The sequence below is a fragment of the Hemitrygon akajei genome, chromosome 6, assembly GCF_048418815.1.
Source record: "Hemitrygon akajei chromosome 6, sHemAka1.3, whole genome shotgun sequence".
NCBI classification, from domain to species: domain Eukaryota; kingdom Metazoa; phylum Chordata; class Chondrichthyes; order Myliobatiformes; family Dasyatidae; genus Hemitrygon; species Hemitrygon akajei.
In genome coordinates, this window is record NC_133129.1 from 22,290,074 (window position 1) to 22,314,716 (window position 24,643).

A 24,643-nucleotide genomic window follows, 5' to 3' on the forward strand; every position below is an offset into this window, starting at 1 on the left:
CACGGACCCCTCACAGACGGGGGGGCTGGGGAAGCACGGACCCCTCACAGACGGGGGGGCTGGGACGCACGGACCCCTCACAGACGGGGGCTGGGACGCACGGACCCCTCACAGACGGGGGCTGGGACGCACGGACCCCTCACAGACGGGGGCTGGGACGCACGGACCCCTCACAGACGGGGGCTGGGACGCACGGACCCCTCACAGACGGGGGCTGGGACGCACGGACCCCTCACAGACGGGGGCTGGGACGCACGGACCCCTCACAGACGGGGGCTGGGACGCACGGACCCCTCACAGACGGGGGCTGGGACGCACGGACCCCTCACAGACGGGGGCTGGGACGCACGGACTCCTCACAGACGGGGGCTGGGACGCACGGACCCCTCACAGACGGGGGCTGGGACGCACAGACTCCTCACAGACGGGGGCTGGGACGCACAGACTCCTCACAGACGGGGGCTGGGACGCACAGACTCCTCACAGACGGGGGCTGGGACGCACAGACTCCTCACAGACGGGGGCTGGGACGCACAGACTCCTCACAGACGGGGGCTGGGACGCACAGACTCCTCACAGACGGGGGGGGGGAATGAACTCAGATACCCTGAGCTGTAACAGGGTTGTACTGACCGCTACTCTACTGTGGCATGCCAACGGGGAGAATAAAATGTGTTTACTGTGGGATTTAGAGTAACAGAGTGAGTGCAGACTTGATGGGCCAAGGGGCCTGTTTCTGTGCTGAGAACCAGAGTTAATGAATCAGTCAAAGCACTTGTTTTGTTTACAATAAGATTTTTGGTGCCTGCATTTATTTTCCTGCATGTACCATGCCTGGCCAACTGCTTCACCACAAATCAGACTGCAGCTACGGGCAAGATTACCTGAAAATGACATTGCCAGCTCGATCAGCCTTCCAAGCCTTAATGAGGGCGAAGTCGCCAGTGATTCCCTTCTCCATGATGTAGTGTCGGCCATTAAACTCCCGCACCTGGGAACAAACACCATCAAACCAGAAAAGCAGGGATGTAATGCAAGGCTTGGTAAGTAAGTCCGGCAGACCGTACTTGGAATATTCTGATCGGTTATCAAAGAAAGGATATACTGTTACTGGAAAGGGTTCGGAGGAGGTTCACTCGAGTGAAAAGACCCCTACCTCTCTGGGCTCACTCGCTATGCAGATGCTGCCATCCTTGTTGTATTTAATGGGGGCGCCACCTTCTTCAATAAGTGTGCCATACGCTGTCGGAGTAAAGAACGCTGGGATACCCGCGCCTCCAGCTCGGATTCTCTCGGCCAAAGTTCCCTGCCGGGACAAACAGGCGGTCAGGAGGGGTCACCTGAACACAGACCAAGTGGATGCACTGTCACCTTCCAAATTGCCACCGATTCGGGAACGTTTTCTCACACACTGAAAGGAGGCAAGCATTACCATACCATTCAAGGAAGGAGGGAGGGAGAAAACCAGGGAACCACAGAGCTGTTCACACAGGGAACTATTCTTAATGAAGTGCTCACAGACTGGGCAGGGTCAGCACGAGCTGGTGAAAGGGCAAATGGGTTTGTTTTTGTCACATGTACCAAGGTAGAGTGTCACCCCTACAGATCGCTTCACCGCTTGGAAATCAGGCTCGACAAGATTGCTGGCATTGTTGTTTTTGAGGTTGTAATTAGTGGAATAAATAAGGTCAGACCTGTTGCTATGGGTTATTTCATTAACTTCAGCCGAGTAGTCAAACCTAGCAATCCTCGAAGGGGAGGGACTTAGAGGCTCGAAGGCATCAGCTGGAGGCTGAAAGTTCAGGTGAGGAGGCAAGGGAGCTGTCCCCAGCACATCCGCGGACTGAGTTGGTCTTTGATACAAGCGACACACTTCACCATACATTTCAGTGCACAGTGCAGGACTGGTAGAAAGGGAATCCTTTCCACTGAGAACAGCGGTCCCTCCATGGACCTTGTCTGCACTTCTGTCCCAGTAAAGCAGCCAACACGCTCACAACCCCCCCCCCCCCCCACCCCAGACATTCTCTCCCCCCCCCCCCCCCCACATCAGGGAGAAGATACAAAAGCCTGAAAACACGGAGCACCGGGCTCAAGGAGAGCTTCTACGCTGCTAAAACCAACGAGCAAAATTCTTGTACAATGAAACACTCGACCTCACAATCTACCTCAAGACCTTGCACCTTATTGTCTATCTGCACTGCACTCTTTGTAACCCTTTACTCTGCATTTCCACTCAGTGCACTGTTGTGATGAAATTATCTCAATGGTCAGCATGTGAAATAAAGTTCATCAATTTACATCTGGTAGTAATAAACTAGTTTACCTAAATTTATCAGTTTGGTTCTTGAGCGATGGGAGTTGGCCACAGAGGACAAGGAGAATAAACTACTTACACAGAGGGTGGTGACTCGGTTACACTCTCTACCAAAGAGTCAGTCACTCAGAATACTCTAGATGTGGATAATGAGGGAATCAGGAGGTATGGGATGAGTGCGGAGAACACAGTAGTGTAGTGGTTAGGAAAACCATAGAACATTACAGCACAGAAACAGGCCTTTTGGCCCTTCTTGGCTGTGCCGAACCATTTTTCTGCCTTGTCTCAGTGACCTGCACCTGGCCCATATCCCTCCATACACCTCTCAGCCATGTACCTATCCAAGTTTTTCTTAAAAGTTAAAAGTGAGCCCGGATTCACCACTTCATCTGGCAGCTCATTCCACACTCCCACCACTCTCTGCCTGAAGAAGCCCCCCTAATGTTCCCTTTAAACTTTTCTCCCTTCACCTTTAACCCATGTCCTCTGGTTTTTTTCTCCCCTAGCCTCAGTGGAAAAAGCCTGCTTGCATTCACTCTATCTATACCCATCATAATTTTATATACCTCTATCAAATCTCTCATTCTTATACACTTTTTCACTGGTGTATAAGAATTCCTAACCTAGCCAACCTTTCTCTGTAACTCAGTTTCTCAAGTCCCAGCAACATCCTTGTAAACCTTCTCTGCACTCTTTCAACCTTATTAATATCCTTCCTGTAATTTGGTGACCAAACTGCACACAATACTCCAAAGTCAGCCTTGCCAATGCCTTATACAACCTCACCATGACATTCCAACTCTTATACTCAATACTTTGATTTATAAAGGCCAATGTACCAAAAGCTCTCTTTAGGATCCTATCTACTTGTGACACCACTTTTAGGGAAGTTTATCTGTATTCCTAGATCCCTCTGTTCTTCTGCACTCCTCAGTGCCCTACCATTTTCTTTGTATGTTCTACCTTGGTTTTTCCTTCCAAAGTGCAACACCTCACACTTGTCTGTATTAAACTCCATCTGCCATTTTTCAGCCCATTTTTCCAGCTGGTCCAGATCCCTCTGCAAGCTTTGAAAACCTTCCTCACTATCCACTACACCTACAATCTTTGTAAACCGTTTTATTGTACCAATGACCCAGGTTCAATTCTGAAGCTGCCTGTGAGGAGTTTGTACATTCTCCCTGTGACTGTGTGGGTTTCCTCCGGGTGCTCCAGTTTCCTCCCACAGTCCAAAGATGTACCGGTTGGTAGGTTAACTGATCATTGTAAATTGTCCTGTGATTAGACTAGGGTTAAATCAGAGGCTGCTGGGTGGCACAGCTAAAAGGGTCAGAAGGGCCTATCCTGTGTTGTATCTCTAAACTAATTAATTAGCCCTAGGTAATTTCTAAAGTACGGACATGTTCCGCACAGCATTGTGGGCCAAGGGGCCTGTATCGTGCTGTAGGTTTTCTATGTTTCTAATTAGTTAAATTAAAATGGCCCCAGGGTAAGAGACATGGGTAACAACGGATGGGTGTAGAGAACATGCCCCAGGCTCCAGGGGCACAACCAGACAATGTTGGAATCACTTGAACATTTCTCACCTGTGGCGTCAGCTCAACTTCCAGCTCTCCGCTGAGGTACTGGCGCTCAAACTCTGCATTCTCACCCACGTAGGACGCCACCATCCTCTTGATCTGCTTGGTGTGCAGCAGAAGCCCCAGGCCAAAGTTATCCACTCTGCAGAGACGTTTGGGGAAAGAGGGTCAGAGGTCCAACAATCAGCCGTGAATTCCAGAGGGTGTGAAACTGGAATTTGTTGCCACAGACGGCTGTGGAGGCCAAGTCGATGGGTATATTTAAAGCACAGCTTGATAGGTTCTTGATTAGTCAAAGGTTACAGGAAGAATGCAGGAGAATGGGATTAAAAAGGGATAATACATCAGCCATAATGGAATGGTAGTGCAGACTTGATGAGCCAAATGCCCAATTTGCTCCTACATACAAAGAATTCCCCAAGATTCAGCACCATCTGTGAGAAGTTCACACACTGCCCAGGTTTACCTGTGTTCTAGTGCCTTGCGTGCAGGTCTCCTGTTGCCTCTCACTGTTCAGCCTCAGCTTGGACCAGCGTCCCCCCCCACCCCGCCGGACCCATTCAGTTATCATCCTCGAGCCCCCCTCACTCATTCACCTCCTTCCACCTGGAGCACTGTGGCGGACTCACCCCGCATTGTTGCTGACGGCCGTGATTCCCTTGATGCCGGTCTTCAGCAGGGCACTGATGAGGTTCTCCGGGATTCCGCACAGCCCAAAGCCTAATACAGAGAGCAGGTCAGAATGGAGTCCATTCACATTTTCCACGGACGCTAGGAGTTTATCTGGCTCTCATGTGGAACAGGCCAAGGTACAAGATTGGTTAGATGGGAGAAATGGCAGATGGAGTATAATCCTGAAAGAATGTGGAGTGTTAAGGGACAATGTGCACCCATCCCTAGTGTAATACTTTACAGTACCAGCAGGCTGGGCTCCGTTCCATTGTTGTCTGCAAGGAGTCTGTACGTTCTCCCCATTACCACATGGGTTTCTTCTGGTTTCATCCCACAGGACAAAGACGTACAGTAGGGTTAGTGAGTTCTGGGCATGCTACGTGGGTGCCAAAAGCGTGGTAACACTTGCTGGCAGCCCCAAGCACATCCCAGTTGTTGGCGCAAATGAGGCATTTCAGTGTACAGGAGACAAAGCTAATGTCAATCCTAAAAGGAGACAGTGCAGGTAGACAAGGAGATGAAGGTGGCATACTGAATGAACCATGGGGTAGTGTAGAAGGGCAGAAGGGCTATGGCACAACTTTATATTTAGAGCTGGGATACTGTGCTCCGTTCTGCTCAGCACACTAACGATGTGCTTGCACTAGGGAGGTGCAGGGAAGATTCCCAGTTTAGAGTGTTTCACAACAAAGAAACTGGGCTTCCCTTGGAGAGTAAGAGGTCAAGGGGGACCTGATCTGATAGACGTATAACAAGGAGATTCGGGAAGATATCGAGGAACGTCCTCACTACCCGATAGGTAGCAAGGGCTTTTCTCTTTGGGCTGAAGGAGGGTAGTACATGGCCACCTATATGTACTGTCACGTTAATGGTAAAAGTTCAAGGCAGATTTATTGAGTGCGTAAGATCAGAGGTAAAGACAGAGACTTTTCCCCAGGGCAGAAATGGCTAATGGGCGGAGGGCATAATTTCAATGTGGATGGAGAAAAGTAGATGGGGAGGAATGTCCGAGGTACTTTGTTTTAAACTGTGGTAGGTGTGTGGGGTGGTGGGAGAGACAGACACATTAGGGGAATTTAGGAGACTCTCAGATAGGCACATGGATGACAGGAAAATAGAGGGCTATGTGGGAGGGAAGGGTTAGACTGACCTTAGAGTAAGTTACTAGGTTAGCACAACACTGTGGGCCAAAGGGCCTGTACTGTTCTGAGAGGAACTCCTCTCAGAAGATGGGTGTAAGATGAGCGGTGGGTACAGGGGATTGGAGGAAGAATTCTTTCCCCACTGAGACAGTGTTTCATATCTGGAACGCAAAGGGTGGTGGAACTCTCACAATACTCCGTGTTACAGGTAACCGCGGGCTGGCACAGACACAGTGGGCCAAATGGCCTGCTTTGCTGCTATATAGTTCTCAGACTTGAACCCGAGGCAGAACCTTACACAGATTGAGCGTGAGTCACAGTACAGAGAGTCTGTCTCAAACATTCACCATAGGCAGTAACACAAAACACCAGAGGAAGAGGGCCTCACATCCCACCTGGACACCTCACACTCCAACTCCTGGTAACTTCCCCCCCCCCATGTCCCTTCTTCAGGTCCTCCTGATCTACCCACCCACCTCCAACACCATTTCTCATCTCTGCACCCTCTTCTCTTCCTATTAATCTACCCAGTCTCTGCTACACCCACCTCCATCACTGTTTCCTCCCCTATCATCCCACTCCCCTCCCACTCTCTCCCTATATTCCATACACCACCCCCCATTCGATTCCACTATACCCAGCCTTCTGTAACCTCGGGCCCATCACCTCCCAGTCCCTGTCACTATTCCTACTCTCCCTTCCTCACCTGGATCCACTCATCATCTGCCAGCCTGTCACTATCCTACTCACCCTCCTCCATCTGCCCATCATCCCCCCCCTCACCTGGATCCACCCCTCACCTGCCAACTCTTGCTCTACTCCTTCCCTTCATCAGATCACACCAGCCATCTCCCCTCTCAGTCCAGAAGAGGGATCATAACGCAAAATGTAAATGCCTTCTTCCTTCCACAGATGCTGCCTGACTTGCCAAGTTTCTCCAACCTTATTTCCCACGTGTACATTAAAACATGCGAAGCTTGCATCAACGACCAACGGGGATGTGCTGGGGGCAGCCCACAAGTGCCACTATACTTCTGATGCCAACTTTCCAACACTAACCTGCACACCTCTGGAACGTGGGGGGGAGGGGGGACCAGAGGAAACCCACGTGGTCACAGTCTCCTTATGGACACTGACAAGAACTGAGCCCAACTGCTCATCACAGGAGCTGTAAAACATTACGGCACAGCTAGCTGGATTCCAAGCACAGAGCGCACACACACACACACCAGAGTGACCTCACCTCCCACCAGTAGCGTAGAACCATCTGGAATGTCTTTCACAGCAGCCTCGGCATCATCGTAGAACTTGGTTGGCCGCTGAGCGCTAGTGGAGAAGAAACAGCTGCAACCCTGAGAACAGGAAACAGATGGGACGGGGTGAGTGATTGCTAAAAACCCTCCACATTCCCGGCCAACTTATTACCCGACACTCTCACTGTGCCTTACCGAGAAGGGAAAGGACTGGGCACTGTCCTGTCAGAAACTGTTGGGGCAGGGATGAGGCATGGAATGAATTATCCTCTACAACAGCAGTTCCCAACCTTCCATTAACCAAGAGTCCATGGACCCCAGGTTGGGGAACCTGCTCTACACTGCCAGGACTGGGAAAAAGCAACACACACGGTATAAAGCTCTGTAAGCATGGACAGCGTAGATAACCACAGGCAAGTGAGGTTCACTATAGACACAAGAGATTCTGTAGGAACTGGAAATCCAGAACAACAACACACACAGCATCAATGGAGAGGAATAAACCGTCAACGTTTCAGGCTTTCATCAGAACTTTAAAGGGAAGGGCAAGATGACAGAATAATAAGGTGGGGGGAGGGGAAGGAGTACAAGGTGATAGGTGTGACCAGGTGAGGGGAGGGGAAAGGTGAGTAGGTGACGAGGGATGAAATGAGAAGCTGGCAGGTGATAGGTGTGACCAGGTGAGGGGGAAGGTAAAGGTGAGTAGGTGACGAGGGATGAAATGAGAAGCTGGCAGGTGATAGGTGTGACAGGTAAAGGGCTGAAGGAGGAATCTGACAGGAGAGGAGAGTGAACCATGGAAGAAAGGGAAAGAGTGAAACTGGGGGAGATAAAGGGCAGCTGGGTAGAAAAGGAAAGGTAAGAGGGGAGCCAGAGTGGGAAATGGAGGGGGGGGGGGGGGGGGAAGGGGGCAAAAATACCCAAAGTCAGAGAAATCAATGTTCATGCCATCTGGTTGGAGGCTACCCAAACAGAATACGAGGTGTTACACATCCAACCTGAGTGTGGCCTCATCACGTCAGTCGAGAAGGCCACAGACCAACACGTCAGAGTGGGAATGGAAGGCCACTGGGAAATACCTTTTTTTCAGTGAACAGGGCGAAGGTGCACGAACAAAGCGGTCTCCCAATCTACGATGTGTGTCACTGACATAGAGGAGGCCACACCAGATAAAATAGACAGCCCTGAACGACTTTCAGGTGAAGTGTTGCTTCACCTAGGAGGACTGTTTGTGGGCCTGAATGGTGATGAGGGAGAGGTGAAGGGGCTGGTGTACCACTTGTCTCAAATAAATGACAGGAGGGAGACGGGGAGATCAGTGGGGAGGGACAAATGAACAAGAGAGTTCATAGCCATGTGCACCACGCACAGTCAGATACAGGTGTAAATAAAGACTCACTTGCATCAGTATTCCATCTTTACTAGATGTTGGCACGGCTAAGTTACAGGGAGAGGCCGGGTAGGTCTTTACTCCTTAGGCAGTAGCAGACCAGCAGGTGCATCAAAGTTTGTCAGGTATCCAGAGCGTGAGAGTGGACGGTCTTCCACGGACTGTGGAATCCAGGACGAGATGGCACAGGTTTAAAGGGAGAGGGAGGGGGAGAGATTTAATAGGAACCTGAGGAAGTTGGTGGAGGCAGAACAGGTACATGGATAGTAAAGGCTGAGGGGGGAAAACATACAAAATCCTTACAGACAGCTGCAGAACTAAACCGTGATCACTGGCGCTGTAACAGTTACACTAACCGCTCATCGTCTCCTCTCTGGGTGTTCCAGTCTCAACCCACATCCCAAAGATGTGATAAAAGGTTCCTGTAACTCATCTTAGTGCTGGACGATGGGGATAATTAATCAGTGGAGCTAGTGGGATTGAAACTCTGGGGGCTGGTCTGGATCCAATGGGCTGAATGGCCTGTGTCATACAAGTTCAAGTTTATTGTACAACCAAATGAAACGATGTTCCTCTGGACCATGGTGCACCCACAAAGCTTATATCACACACAGCATATAAAACAAAATATTACCAATTAAAACATAATTCAAAATGCATGTAGTGCACAGGAGATAGACTCAAAACCATTTCTACTGACAGGAGAAGGGGCAAAGATGGGTCACTGGCACTTTAAAACAGCGTGCTCTCCATATGTACTGTCCTGGCTTGTGTATCATTGTGACAGAGTGTGCTTGGTAAATGCATTCTGTACGTACACACACTCACTCTCACACTCTCTTGTAATTCCGTGGAGTTCACACAGTTCAATGTCTTCCCCCAAGTACATGTTTATAATGGGTTGGCTTTATGGTGCTTTCCTGACATAGACGGTGGGATATTCCACAATGGGGATGTGTAAATGTGTACACATTGTTTGCATATGATACTTAAGGGAGATACTTCATTTATGATTACAACTACATTCATAAAAAGAGTCCGTATATGCTGGAAATCCGAGCAACACACACAAATTCCTTCATCAGGACTGGAGAAAAAATGCTGAGGAGTAGATTTAAAAGGTGGGGGGGGGGGGGGGGAGGGAAGTGGGGGGTAGGGGAAGGAGGAAGCCAGAAAAAAGGGATACACCTACGCTCCGTCTGCAAGAACAAGCAGGATCTCCCAGTGGCCATCCAATTAAGCCCACTTCCCATTCCAATATGTCTATCCACGGCCTCCTCCACTGTCGTGATGAGGCCACACTCAGGTTGGAGGAACAACACCTTATATTCTGTTTGGGTAGCCTCCAACCTGATGGCATGAACATTGACCTCTCGAACTTCTGGTAATGACCCCCGTCCCTCCCCACCATCACCTCTCTCACCTTAAGTCCTTGCTGGTCCATCGTCTCTCCAGTGCTCATCCCCCCCTTTTCTTTCTTCCCAGGCCTTCTGTCCTCTTTTATCAGACTTCCCCCCCCCCCCTCCCCTTATCCAGCCCAGTATCTCTTTCACCAACTACTTCAACCCTCCCCCTTTCACATTTCACCTTGTGTTTTTCTCTCTCCCCTCCCCCACCTTTTACATCTACTCAACATTTTATTCTCCAGTCCTACTGAAGGATCTCAGCTCGAAACGTCGACTGTGCACTTTTCCATAGATGCCGAGTTCCTCCAGCACGTTGTGTGTGTAACTACATTCATTGTGGGGTGCACCACATTCCAAATCATGCGCAGTCTTAAGTTAACTTTGTGGGTGATTAAAGATGGTGGGGAGGGGGGGGAAGAGAGAAAGATAGAAAGCTTTTATATCTTTTTCTATCTTCACACCAAAATATGAGGCTATATATTGTTGTAAGAGAGGGCGCTGATCTCTTTTTGTAAATCTTGCAGTTTTCACTGATTTTTGACATGTTTAATACACACCCTTGCACAAAGCAGCTGTTTCCCAGTCTGCACACCCCAATCCTGATGCACCCGTGCCCCCATCACAACAGTAATGGGTCAGGGCTTGTGAGACGTATTGAGAGGAACACACAGCAGAGAAAATGGAGGAGTGCAAGCCTGCAAAATCCACTGAACGGCAGCAAGAGGTTAGGGGAGGCTCGCAGGCCCCGCGTGACAGATTGCCTTGCCCACCCCCCCCGGGATTCGCTAACGTCGGTGGTCAGATCGACAATGTGTACATACTCTTCGGAGATGGACACTGAGAGACTTCCAGCGTCCCCAGACAAGACCGTTCATGAAGCAAAAGGTTAAGCACTAAACACATAGCCTTAGGGATGGTGTGATTCAAGCATTTTAAATACAGGTGTGTGCGCAGAGAGGTGCCAGCAAAGATCACTGTGTAACTACCGAGTCCATTGTAAATTAATGAATGAAGGAACTAGCCAGCAAACAATTGTCCCACTCCAACTGATAACCCAGGTTAAACTACAGATAGCGTAATCTAAATCCCTACTGCAGAGAGAGATTTCACAAAGGCTTCCAGGTGTTCATTAGAGTACTGAGTCATAACACTCAGCAAATACTCCACAGGAGGCACTGACCCTCGCTCAGAGAATAGATTAATTTTATCTGTCACAAGTACATTGAAACAGACAGTGAAACGCATTCACAACCAACACAGACTGAGAATGCGCCGAGAGGCAGCCGCAAGAGTCGCCACGGTTCCAACACCAACCCTGATCCGTACATCTTTGGAAAGTGGGAGGGAAATGGAGCACCCAGAGGGAACCCTTGCAGTCTTGGAAGAACGTGCAAACTCCTCATAGAAAGCAAGAACCTGTTCCTCACCTCCCTCTGGTGCTCCTCCCCCTTCCCTTTCTTCCAGGGTCTTCGATCCTTTCCCATCAGGTTCCCCCTTTTCCAGCCCTTCATCTCTTTCACGAATTGACTTCTTGGCTCTTTGCTTCACCACCACCCCCCCCAGATTCACCTACCACCTTCTACTCCTTCCTTTCCCCCACACCTTCTTACTCCAAACTCTCCCCTTCCTTTCCAGTCCTGAAGAAGGGTCTCAGCCCTAAAGGTCCACTATTTACTTTTCCATAGATGCTGCCTAGCCTGCTGAGTTCCTCCAGCATTTAGTGTGTGTTCCTTACAGACGGCGGAGGGAATTAAACTCGGCTGGTGATAACAGGCGCTGTAAAGCGTTGTGCTAATTGCTACACAACTGTAGTCACCTGTGTTATGTGGCGTTGTAAAAATATTCACAAGCTGGAAAGAGAGTCAGAGTCACAGAGTGCAGAAACAGGAAAGTGGTCAACAAATTGCTGGAGGAGCTTCCCAACTGAACCTCCTAACCATGTCTACATGCTTTTGTGCACTGTGTTGCTGGCACAGGATTGGCTGGTTAGATATTTGCTTTAACGAGCAGGTGTAGCTAAACTGGATTGGGTATAGTGTAACGAACCGGAGGTGATTAGGGAGCTTAATGTAAAAGAACCCTTAGGAGACAGTGATCACAATATTGATTGAGCAGAACTTGAAATTTGATAGGGAGAGAGTAAAGTCTGATGTAGCAGTATTTCAGTGGAGTAAGGGAAATTACAGTGGTATGAGAGAGGAGTTGGCCAAAGTAAATTGGAAGGAGCTGCTGGAAGGGATTTCAGCAGAGCAGCAATGGTGTGAGTTTCTGGGAAAAATGAGAAAGGTGCAGGACATGTGTATTCCAAAAGTGAAGAAATACTCAAATGGCAAGATAATACAACCATGGCTGACAAGGGAAGTCAAATCAAATGTAAAAGCGAAAGAGAGGGCATACAACAAAGCAAAAATTAGCAGAAAGATGGAGGATTGGGAAGCTTTTAAAAACCTAGAGAGCAACTAGAAGAGTCATTTGGGGGGAAAAGATAAAAGATGAAAGTAAGCTAGCAAACAATAACAAAGTGGAACAAAGCTTTTTCAAGTATGTAGAACATAGAAGAGAGATGAGAGTGGATATAGGACCACTAGAAAATGAGGCAGGAGAAATAATAATGGGCCAAGGAGATGGCAGATGAACTAAATTAGTATTCTGCATCAGTCTTCACTGTGGAAGACAGGAGTAGTGTGCCAGATGTTGAAGGGAGTGAGGGAAGAGAAGTGGGTGCAGTTACTATTACAAGAGAGGTGGTGCTCAAAAAGCTGAAAGACCCAAGGGTACATAAACCACCCAGACCAGATAAACTGCATCCTTGGGTTCTGAAAAGGTAGCAGTAGACACTGTGGAGGCATTAGTAATGATCTTCCAAGAATCATTGGACCCTGGCATGGTGCCAGAGAAATGGAAAACTGCAGATGCAACTCGACTGTAAGAAAAGGAGGAAGGCAGCAGGAAAGAAATTAAACCAGTTAGCCTGACCTCAGTGGTTGGGAAGATGTTGAAGTCAATTGTTAAGGATGAGGTTATGGAGTACTTGGTGACACATGACAAGTTCAGACAAAGTCAGCATGGTCTCCTTAAGAGGAAACCCTGCCCAACAAATCAGTTGGAATTCCTTGAGGAGATTACAAGTAGGATAGATAAAGGGGATGCAGTGGTAGTTATATATTTGGATTTTCAGAAGGCCTTTGACAAGGTGCCACACACAAGGCTGCTTTCTAAGTTAAGAGCCCATGGTCTTACAGGAAAGTTACTGGCATGGTCAGAGCATTGGCTGATTGGTAGGAGGCAGCGAGTGGGAATGAAGGATCCTTTTCACGTTGGCTGCCAGTGACCAGTGGTCTTCCGCAGGGGTCAGTGTTGGGAGTGCTTTTTTAAAATGCCGTATATCAATGATTTAGATGATGGAATAGACCCTTTGTTGCCAAGTTTGCAGATGATACGAAGATTGCTGGAGGGGCAGGTAGTGTTGAGGAAACAGGTAGGCTGCAGAAGGACTGAGACAGATTAGAAAAATGGGCAAGAAACTGGCAAATGAAATACAATGTTAGAAAATGCATGATCATGCACTTTGGTAATAGAAACAAATGTGTGGACTATTTTCTAAATGGGGAGAAAAATCCAAAAATCTGAGAAGCAAAGAGACTTAGGAGTCCTTGTGCAGAACACCCTAAAGGTTAACTTGCAGGTAGAGTCGGTGGTGAGGAAGGCAAATGCCATGTTAGCATTCATTTCAAGAGTTTCAGAATACAAGAGCAGGGATGTGATACTGAGGCTTTATAAGGGGTGAGGCCTCACCTGGAGTATTGTGAACAGTTTTGGGCCCCTCATCTTAGAAAAGATGTGCTGGCATTGGAGAGGGTTCAGAGGTGGTTCACAAGGATGAAACCAGGAACATTATGGCTCTGGGTCAGTACTCACTGGAAGTTAGAAAGATGGGGGGGGGGGGGGGGGGAGAATTTCACTGAAACCTTTCAAATGTTGAAAGGCCTAAGCAGTAGCTGTGGAAAGGATGTTTCCCCATGGAAGGGGGGGGGGGGGGTCTAGGACAAGAGGACACAGCTTCAGGATCAAGGAGCATCCATTTCAAACAGCATGCAGAGAAATTTCTTTAGCCAAAGGGTGGTGACTTTGTATTTAATACCACAGGCAGCTGTGGAGGCCAGACTGTTGGACATATTTAAGGCCGAGCTCGACAGGACCCTGCATCAAAGGGGAGAAGGCTGGGAACTGGCACTGAGGAAGGGGAAAAGAAAAGGATCAGCCATGACTGAATGCCAGAGAAGACTCGATGGGCCAAATAGCCTAATAGCTCCTATGTCTTATGGTGTTATTACAGGCAACAATCAGTCGGTGTCTAGGTGGTTTCAGGTGAGATCCTGTTTAACACAGCTCGGATCTGTAATATGTGATTACTGCCTATTCACACATTACTGGAAAAGCAACATCAAAGTGAGACAAGTCCTGAGCCGTTGAAGGAGGCTGGCAGCTCAGAGACCATTAGCCTGGGATTATCTTCAGTTTACAGTTGGCATGCAAATTTCTGGCTAGGTTACTCATAGAAACGCGTGCGCGCACACACACCCCGAGATAGATCAGCTGATCTCTTGAAAAGTGTCAACATGTGCTTCTGGTCATTAGCTCGTTAATTCAGATTTGAACACACAATCCCTCAGCTCAGGAGAGAGGACACTCGATACAAATCTTCCTGTACAAGGAGCAGATTCCCCTCACAAGATTCTCAGATGAGCAGGGCACCCTACCCGCTCCTCGGCGGGGCAGGAGCTGTGAGGATAAGAGCTCGAGTTGGAAGATTCTGTGGCAACTCTCTAGCTGCATCTCAATATCACCAAGACCAAGGAGATGGTGGTGGACTTTAGGAGATCTAGGCCTCATATGGAGCCAGTGATCATTAATGGAGAATGTGTGGAGCAGGTTAAGACCTACAAGTATCTGGGAGTACAGTTAGACGAGAAGCTAGACTGGACTGCCAACACAGATGCCTTGTGCAGGAAGGCACAGAGTCGACTGTACTTCCTAAGAAGGTTGGCGTCATTCAATGTCTGTAGTGAGATGCTGAAGATGTTCTATAGGTCAGTTGTGGAGAGCGCCCTCTTCTTTGTGGTGGCGTGTTGGGGAGGAAGCATTAAGAAGAGGGATGCCTCACGTCTTAATAAGCTGGTAAGGAAGGCGGGCTCTGTCGTGGGCAAAATACTGGAGAGTTTAACATCGGTAGCTGAGCGAAGGGCGCTGAGTAGGCTACGGTCAATTATGGATAACTCTGAACATCCTCTACATAGCACCATCCAGAGACAGAGAAGCAGTTTCAGCGACAGGTTACTATCGATGCAATGCTCCTCAGACAGGATGAAGAGGTCAATACTCCCCAATGCCATTAGGCTTTACAATTCTACCGCCAGGACTTAAGAACTTTTTAAAAGCTATTATTAATGCTTTTTGAGATAGTGATTTAGATGCATATCATATTCTTTACTGAGTTAAGTATTGTATGTAATTAGTTTTGCTACAACAAGTGTATGGGACATTGGAAAAAAGTTGAATTTCCCCATGGGGATGAATAAAGTATCTATCTATCTATCTGAAAGAAACTGCAACAAATTGGTGAGAGGTTATAGCACATTGAAATATTGCATATTGAAAGCTCAAGATAGCGTGGATGCTTGCTATAGTGGGAGGGTCTTGGACCAGAGGGCACAGCCTCAGAATAGAAGGATATCCATTTGGAACAGAGAGGAGGAATTTCTTCAGCCAGAGGGTGGTGAACCTGTGGAATTCATCGCCACAGACAACCGTGGAAGCGAAGTCATCGGGTACATTTAAGGCAGAGGTTGATAGGTTCTCGATTAGTCAGGATATCACAGGTAATGGGGAGAAGGCAGGAGAATGGAGTTGAGAAGGAAAATATATTAGCCATGATGGAATGGCAGAGCAGACTCCATGGGCCAAATGGCCTAATTCTGTTCCTATGTCTTATGGTCACATCAGGGAAACCAGGCTTACCGTTATCAACCATCTATACCTCTTGCTGCCTCAGTAAAGCAGCCAACTAATTAAAGACCCCACCCACCCCAGGCACCCTCTCTTCCCTCCACCCACATTGGGCAGAAGACAAAGCCTGCAAGCCTGTGCCACCGGGCTCAAGGACAGCTTCGATCCCACTGTTATCAGACATTCCCTGGCACAATAAGACCTTACAGCCTACCTCAATATGGTTTTGCACTGTACAGTCTGGCTGCATTTCACTTTCTCTAAGTGTTACACTCTAGTCTGTACTTTGTTGTTGATGTTCCCTTGTACAACCTCAATGCCCCGCGCAATGAAATGATATGTATGGATGGCACGCAAGCAGTTTTTCCATTGTCCCTCGGTAGATGCAACAATAATTAACCAATTCACCACCAAGCAGGAGGTACTGCACCAGCACTCAACCTGAACAGACTGTGGGAGAAAGACAAGAACTTGAATTCAGGAATCAGACTGAATAAAGTGTGCTCACAGAGACACTGACTGAAATCCAGGATAGGGGAATAGATTCACTGCCTCAGGTAAACACTTCGATTTCACTCAGCTCCCTGGAGTAACTTTCAGTGACACAGAAAGAGAAAGACACAGGGCAGACAGTTACTCAGCAACAGACTCTGCAGAACGATGCTACTTGGAGAGGCCCTGTGCTACTGAGAGAGGTTGAACAAAAGGTATGTTTTTGCTGGAGTGTCAGAGGCTGAGGGGAGACATCATAGTAGTTTATAAAGAGTTATAAACATAGATAAGGTAGAAAAAAGATTTCTTCTTTTCGGACCTTCACCTCTTCCCCTCCCATCATGTCCCAGCTTCCAGCTCTCCCCCCCACCCCCCCCCACCTTCTTATTCTGGTTTCTGCCCCTTCCTTTCCAGTCCTGAAGAAGGGTCTCAGCCTGAAACATCAGCTGTTTATTTCCGTAGAAGCTGCCCGACTTGCTGAGTTCCTGCGGCATTTTGTGTGTGTTGCTCTGGATTTCCTTCCTGTGCTGGAATGTGCTCTGCGACCCAAGACAAGCCCATAACTCAAAAAGCTGCAGTTTCTAAAGCAAACACGAGGAAATCTACAGATGCTGGAAATTCAAGCAACACACACAAAATGCTGGTGGAACACAGCAGGTCATCTATAGGAAGAAGCGCTGTCGATGTTTCGGGCCAAGACCCTTTGCCAGGACTAACTGAAAGGAAAGATAGTAAGAGATTTGAAAGTAGTGGGGGGAGGGGGAAAACGCAAAATGATAGGAGAAGACCGGAGGGGGAGGGATGAAGCTAAGAGCTGGAAAGGTGATTGGCAAAAGGGATACAGAGCTGGAGAAGGGAAAGGATCATGGGACAGGAGGCCTAGGGAGAAAGAAAGGGGAAGGGGAGCACCAGAGGGAGATGGAGAACAGGCAGAGTGATGGGCAGAAAGAGAGGGGAAAAAGGAGGGGGGAAAGCTGTTTCTGCTCCACGAGCCCTCGGGTCCACGAGTACCAGGGTTAGACATCTGAGTGTGAAGGACAGAGGTCAATGCATGGAGGTCAGGATCCTGAGGGGGTCCTGGGAGGCCCCATGTCTGCGGGTTTGAATCCAAGACCAAGGACTGGTGGTGGAGGCGGTCTGTCCTGGATTGGCGATGTGTCTCAGGAGAAAAGGGGTTTGTTGAGCTGCTTGTGTCATTCTGCTGAACATCGTGGACATGCGGTGTTGGTGCCAGAACGTGTGGAGACGCTTATGGACTGCCCTCGGCACATCCTTGTGTTGTGTTGGGTTGTTAACGCTAATGGCACATTTCACTGTGTTTCGATGCAAACGTGATAAAATCAGAATCTCTCCGTAACCTTTGACACCCTGACCAACTATGAAACTCTCTGGTTTAAATGTACCCAATGACTCGGCCTCCATAGCCATTCGTGGCAACGACTTCCACAGATTCGCCAGCCTCGAGCTGAAGAGATTCTTCCTCATCTCTGTTCTACAGCACACCCCTCTATTCTGAGGCTGTGCCCTCTGTACTCTGACTCCCCCACCATAGGAAACATTCTCTCTACATCCACTGTCTAGACTTTTCAATAGATTTCAATGCGATTCCCACCTCATTCTCGAAACTCCAGTGAGTACAGACCCAGAGCCAAACGCAACTCACACATTAACCCTTTCATTCCCAGAATTATTCTCAGAGGAAAAGGAATAAAGTGTGCATAAACACCAGCCTGCATTTATAACGCAAGAGCACTATAAAGGGGATGGTAGACAGTATGAAAGGTGAGGGGAAGGGGTGAGATGGAGACAATAGTCTGAAGGAACCAGAATTCAGAGCAACAACCTAAACGTTGGAGTAATACAGGCCAAAACTCTTCTGTGGAGGCAGAGGGTGGTCGACGCTTCAGATCTGAGAGGTGGGGGGGGAAAGTTGCTCAATGGAAAAGGGACAAGATGAAGACACAATGGTTTGCAGAAACAGGAAACTAGAGAACAAACAGCTGTGGGAGGAACCACTGGCAGAGGCTTCGGCTAGAAGGTGAGTGGGCTAGCACAGGCACAAGACCACCCCAGTCACAGCCAAACCACCTTCACAGAACACAGGCAGAACAACCCTCAGCTGCCACCCACTCTGCTTGCAATTGTAACAGAGAACAAAATAATTGTTACTTGGGATATAATGCAGTGCAAAATAAACACTAAAAATAAACATAAAACATCTGAGAGCTTCTATACATAGAGTGACTGTATGTCCATAAAGTGACACCAGGCACAGGAGTGTCGAACAGGAAATGATAAAGTAGTGGTGTATGGGGGAGGGGGGTGAGGTGATCACCCTCACTGCTGGGGAAACAGTATGGTGCCCCTGCCAGATGCTATGTGGCCTCATTCCTTGAGAGTGGGGCACACAGTCTATTCAAGGTCATAGATCCAGGTAACATCGCTCATGATGGTACAGGCCCTTTTCAGTATAAATGCCCTTGATGGCGGGCAAGCTGGTGCCGGTGGTGCGTTGGGCAGTTTTGACTACGTGTTAGAGCCTTCCTGTGCGCCAAAGTGCATCTATGTGGCTCCAAGAGCCACGTACGTGGGGGTATTAGGGGCACTGTGTAAGCAGAGGGGGTGGTTCAGCTGGGCATATCCAGAGCCGAAGGACAGACCTGTCGCTCCCGGGGAGCTTCAGCCCGGACTCCAGGCGGGAGGCAAGGCAGACGGGCAAAAGTTTGCAGCGAGAGGGGTGGGGGTAAACACCCAGGCTGACAGGTGGGGAGGGTTGGGGGGGGGGGTAAACACCCAGGCTGACAGGTGGGGAGGGTTGGGGGGGGGGGGGTAAACACCCAGGCTGGCAGGTTGGGAGGGGAATGCAAGCGCCCCCGTCCAATTTCCCCGGCGTGTTTTACAGAGGGGCTTGGCCGAATGACAGCAGGAACCCCCTGGATCTCCCTCCCAGCCCTTCCCGCTGCCCGCTGCAGCAGCCTCGGTAGCAGGTCGGTGGGACAGCCGGCATCCCAGCCCCGCCCGCACCGCACCGCACCGCCCCTGCCGCAGGTGCAGCCGCCACCCTCCTTACCTGCCTCCAAGGGGTAAAGATGCCCCGGCTCCCCCTCAGCAGCGTGCCACGCAGAGCCGCCATATCGGAAACCCAAGACCGAGATGATTCGAGAAGCGAAGTGAGCCGGGCCGTTTATAAAAAGCTGCAGCGGCGCACAAGCCTTAAAGCCTAGCCGCCCGCCCACAATCTTGCCCCAATGCAGCGAACACTTCGCAACTACCTGCCCCTTCCCCCTCCCAAAACAACACAACCCCGCCCTCTGGTTCAGCTCAGGGGCTTGCGAGGCATTTAATGGTGCGCACTCTTAAATTGTCAATCAAGCCCCAGCTCTGGCGCAGAAGCTTTAAGCAGGTTCTGTGTGCGCGGACAAAATACCGAGCGTTGTCCCGACCGTCAATAAATTTTTATAAATTCCATTATCAAAACTTGTAAGTGGCAGGAAATGTGAAATTATTTAGAAAGTGCATATGCGGAGAGCGCGGGCATTCACATTCGATGGCATGTGCATCGAAACCAGGGTTACATTCCCAACTGGGGCAGCCCGCAAGTGGCGCCCAACTTTATGTACAGCGACTCCTATGCCTGCTGTCACTTTATTCACATAAAATCAGTAAGTACATAAGCTATCTTATGCATTTATTGTGTTTTTTAATTACTGTGTTCTTTACCTTATTGTGGTTTTTTGTGCTGCAGTAACAGTTAACTGTATTTAATTTCCCTTTGCCCTTGTGTACTGAAAATGCCATTAAATGATGTTGAATCTTGAGAAGACTGCAGGTGCTGGTATCTGGAGTAACACTGGACCTCCTGGAGATCTGATAGGGTTAAGGGGTGTCCGAGGAGGAAATTTTGGGTCAGAACCTTGCATCAGAGGCTGGAACGGCCCAGAAACAGGCCCTTCGGCCCACTGAGCCCTGCACTTCTCTTCACAGACACTGCCCGACTTGTCAGGATGCCTAGCATTTTCTGTCCTTCCAGTGCTGCTAAATAAATGCACGTCTTTGCTCCCAAGCGAAGGCACTGTTTGCCGAAATCTTATGGTTTATATGTTGACTTGATATCAACCCGCTCCACCAGCAGTGTCATATGACAGGGAAACGGGGCCTTTGGAATCAGTCCACTCCACCGGACAGGGAAACGGAGCCTTTGGAATCAGTCCACTCCACCGGACAGGGAAACGGGGCCTTTGGAATCAATCCTCTCCACCAGGGAAACAGGGCCTTTGGAATCAATCCACTCCACCAGACAGGGAAACGGGGCCTTTGGAATCAATCCACTCCACCAGACAGGGAAACGGGGCCTTTGGAATCAATCCACTCCACCAGACAGGGAAACGGGGCCTTTGGAATCAATCCACTCCACCAGACAGGGAAACGGGGCCTTTGGAATCAATCCACTCCACCAGACAGGGAAACAGGGCCTTTGGCCAATGTTCCCTCTAACTTGAGACGATCAGTGTGTGCAAAAATCTTGTGCTATGCAATCTTTTACCCAGTGACAACAACATGTGCGCACACAATAATTTCTTCAACAAAAACAGTATAAATAAGCCAGTTCTAAAATCTGCAGACAAATCATCGCAAACTCCACATTGTCAACACCGTCCGCGTCAGAACCGGAAATGAACTATGGTTGTATATGATAGTGAAATACAAGTAACATGCCAACGGGGTAGAGGGTGACAACCTATTGTGCGCAGTGTGTGTTTTAGAAGCAACAGGTGTGCGGGTGCACACCTTAGTGGGAGCGTTGCCTTTGACCCGACTCACCCAGTATGGCTGTGTAACCCAGCAAGCTAGTCCGATACAAATGGCCGCACTGGAACACAAGGAAACTGTTCAGTCTTTCAGCAGCACACATAATATACTGGAGGAATTTGGCAGGTCAGGCAGCATCTGTGGAAAAGAATGAACAGTCGATGTTTTGGGCCAAGGGTCTCAGCCTGAAACAATGACTGTTGATTCTCCTCCATAGATGCTGTCTGACCTGCTGAGTTCCTCCAGCATTTAGTGTGTGTTGCTCTGGCAGAATCTCCTGTGTTTATCATTCACTCTGTTATGCAGTTAAAAGATATTGTCCAGTTCCCTCCCCGGTGAAGTGCTGGAACAGGAGGGTCCTTTAACACGCGAAGGCCTATGGTGTAGAACGGGGAAGAGGCCTTTGAATCACAGTCAAGTTTATTATCCCCGATGTTCTCGTGGAAGTTGTTGTTTAGTGGCTGCAGGACTGTGCAGAACATTAAAATTACTATAGGTTACAATCAGAAATTAACAAAAACAAGTACGTAAAAAAGGAGCAAGTGGCGAGGTAGTGTTCATGGGCTGCTCATGGGTGAGCAGCTGTTCCTAAAACATTGTGTATCATAGAGTAATACAGCATAGAACAGACCATTCGGTCCATCTGGTCCATGCTGACCACCTGCTATTCCTATTTGCCTATGCTTTGCCCATTGTTATTCACGTCTGAATCAGGTTTAACATCATTGGCATATGTTGCGAAATTTGTTTTGTAGCAGTACATTGCAATATATAATGATTAATATAACTATAAATTACAATAAATATACATATGTAAAATTATATTAAATATAATTTAATATGGAACAGATTGACATTGACATTAACAGAGGAAATGAAACAGATCGATTAGGAAGGAAACGGTGATCAGTAGACTGATGGGACTGAAGGCTAACAAATCCCCAGGTCCAGATGGTCTGCATCCTAGGGTACTAAAGGAGGTGGCCCTGGAAATTACGGATGCATTGGTAATCATTTTCCAACATTCCTTAGATTCAGGATCAGTTCCTGAGGATTGGAGAATGGCTAATGTTATCCCACTTTTTAAGAAAGGAGGGAGGGAGAAAACAGAGAACTATCGTCCTGTCAGCCTAACATCAGTAGTGGGGAAGATGCTAGAGTCCATTATTAAAGATGAAATAGTGGCATATCTAGATAGCAGTGATAGGATTGGGCTGAGCCAGCATGGATTTACCAAGGGCAAATCATGCTTGACTAATCTATTGGAATTTTTCGAGGATGTAACCAGGAAGTTTGACAAGGGAGATCCAGTGGATGTAGTGTACCTCGATTTTCAGAAGGCATTTGATAAGGTCCCACATAGGAGATTGGTGGGTAAAATCAGAGTTCATGGCATTGGGGGGAAGATATTGACATGGATAGAAAACTGGTTGGCAGATAGAAAGCAAAGGGTAACAGTGAATGGGTGTTTCTCGGAATGGCAGGTGGTGACTAGTGGGGTGCCACAGGGCTCGGTTTTGGGACCACAGCTGTTTACGATTTACATCAACGATTTAGATGAAGGCATTGAGAATAACATCAGCAAGTTTGCCGATGATACTAAGCTGGGTGGCAGTGTGACATGTGATGAGGATGTTAGGAGAATTCAGGGTGACTTGGATAGGCTGGGTGAGTGGGCAGATACTTGGCAGATGATGTTTAATGTGAATAAGTGTGAGGTTATCCACTTTGGGAGTAAGAACAGGAAGGCAGATTATTATCTGAATGGTGTAGAGTTAGGTAAGGGAGAAATACAAAGAGATCTAGGAGTCCTTGTTCATCAGTCACTGAAGGTGAATGAGCAAGTGCAGCAGGCAGTGAAGAAGGCTAATGGAATGTTGGCCTTTATTACAAAGGGAATTGAGTACAAGAGCAAGGAAATCCTTTTGCATTTGTACAGGGCCCTAGTGAGACCACACCTGGAGTATTGTGTACAGTTTTGGTCTCCAGGGTTAAGGAAGGACATCCTGGCCGTAGAGGAAGTGCAGCGTAGATTCACAAGGTTAATTCCTGGGATGTCCGGACTGTCTTACGCAGAGAGGTTAGAGAGACTGGGCTTGTACACGCTGGAATTAAGGAGATTGAGAGGGGATCTGATTGCAACATATAAGATTATTAAGGGATTGGACAAGATAGAGGCAGGAAATATGTTCCAGATGCTGGGAGAGTCCAGTACCAGAGGGCATGGTTTAAGAATAAGGGGTAGGTCATTTAGGACAGAGTTAAGGAAAAATTTCTTCTCCCAGAGAGTTGTGGGGGTCTGGAATGCACTGCCTCAGAAGGCAGTGGAGGCCAATTCTCTGGATGCTTTCAAGAAGGAGCTAGATAGGTATCTTATGGATAGGGGAATCAAGGGATATGGGGACAAGGCAGGAACTGGGTATTGATAGTAGATGATCAGCCATGATCTCAGAATGGCGGTGCAGGCTCGAAGGGCTGAATGGTCTACTTCTGCACCTATTGTCTATTGTCTATAATGCAAAGAGAAGCAAAAAAAAAAGTAGTGAGGTAGTGTTCATGGGTTCAATGTCCATTCAGAAATCTGATGGCAGAGGAGAAGAAGCTGTTCCCATCACGTTCTCTGAATGCCTTTTGAATGTTGTTCTGTGCCTTCCTTGGGTCATCCAGCCCCTGGAGCTGCTCTGGTGTCAGTGTGACATTTACCTGTCTCTGCTCCATTTCCCTTGATGCCCTTCCACCCATGGAAACTCGAGAGGTCCAGGGTTTAGCATTTCATTTCATTCACCACGTCAGCTATTCTTTAGTGCAGGCTGTGAGATTCCACATTCTGTGTGAAGAAGCAATCTGTTCAATGGGTTGCTCATCGTTAACATTAGCAATCTCTTTAAAACTCAGTTACCAACAAGGAAATATCTGATATTTTTGCATAGGACATTGAACAGTACAGATTGTTGAGCCGACTACTGTAAGATCAACCCAACCCTTCCCTCTCACGTAGCCCATCTTTCTATCATCCACGTGCCTACCTAAGAGTCTCTTAAATGTCTTTCATGTACCTGGCAGCGTGTTCCACACACTCACCACTCCCTACTACTGTCTGACATTCCCACTACACTTTCCCGCAATCATTTCAAAATTATGCCCCGTCATATTAGCCATTGAGAAAAGGTCTCTGACTGTCCACTCTATCAATGCCTCTTATCATCGTGTACACCTCAATCAAGTCACCTCTCATCCTCCGTCACTCCAATGAGAAAAACCCAAACTCACGCAACCTATCCTCGTACGCTAGCCCAATAAACAGATTTAGCTTGTTCAGTCTTTCCTTATACAGTAAGTCATTCTGCGTGATTCCGGAGGTTTAAGGAGTGTGGGCTGAGGGGTAAAGAGCAGCCTCATCTCCTCGTCCCAGGCCACATGTTGCCCCACATGCCTGACAATCCTGACCACCATCCCACAATCTCTTTGACACACTAGGGTCAGGAAGGAGGTACAGGAGTATCAAGGCCAGGGCTGCCAGACTGGGTAACAGATCGTTCCCTCAGGCTGTGAGACTAATGAATACCCTGCCGCCAC

General features: G+C 48.3%; 1 protein-coding gene across 5 annotated transcripts in view; it reads right to left on the reverse strand.

The window, feature by feature from the left end:
• The window catches only part of LOC140728905 (succinyl-CoA:3-ketoacid coenzyme A transferase 1, mitochondrial-like), a 69,816-nt gene extending 45,922 nt beyond the window's left edge, over positions 1 to 23,894 (reverse strand). For 3 of the 5 annotated variants that reach the window (XR_012099203.1, XR_012099204.1, XM_073047990.1), the window contains exons 1-6: positions 19,329 to 19,504; positions 6,955 to 7,063; positions 4,527 to 4,617; positions 3,904 to 4,039; positions 1,157 to 1,306; positions 885 to 991 (exon numbers count right to left, since the gene is read on the reverse strand). Coding sequence is in view for 2 of the 5 variants with exons in the window: in XM_073047990.1 (XP_072904091.1) it covers positions 885 to 991; positions 1,157 to 1,306; positions 3,904 to 4,039; positions 4,527 to 4,617; positions 6,955 to 7,063; positions 19,329 to 19,391 (656 nt within the window). In the remaining 3 variants the exon portion in view is untranslated. Of the gene's footprint in view, positions 1 to 884; positions 992 to 1,156; positions 1,307 to 3,903; positions 4,040 to 4,526; positions 4,618 to 6,954; positions 7,064 to 19,328; positions 19,506 to 23,770 lie in introns of those variants that run through there. The other 2 variants (XR_012099205.1, XM_073047992.1) reach the window with 2 other exon arrangements.
• Positions 23,895 to 24,643: the final 749 nt, after the last annotated feature.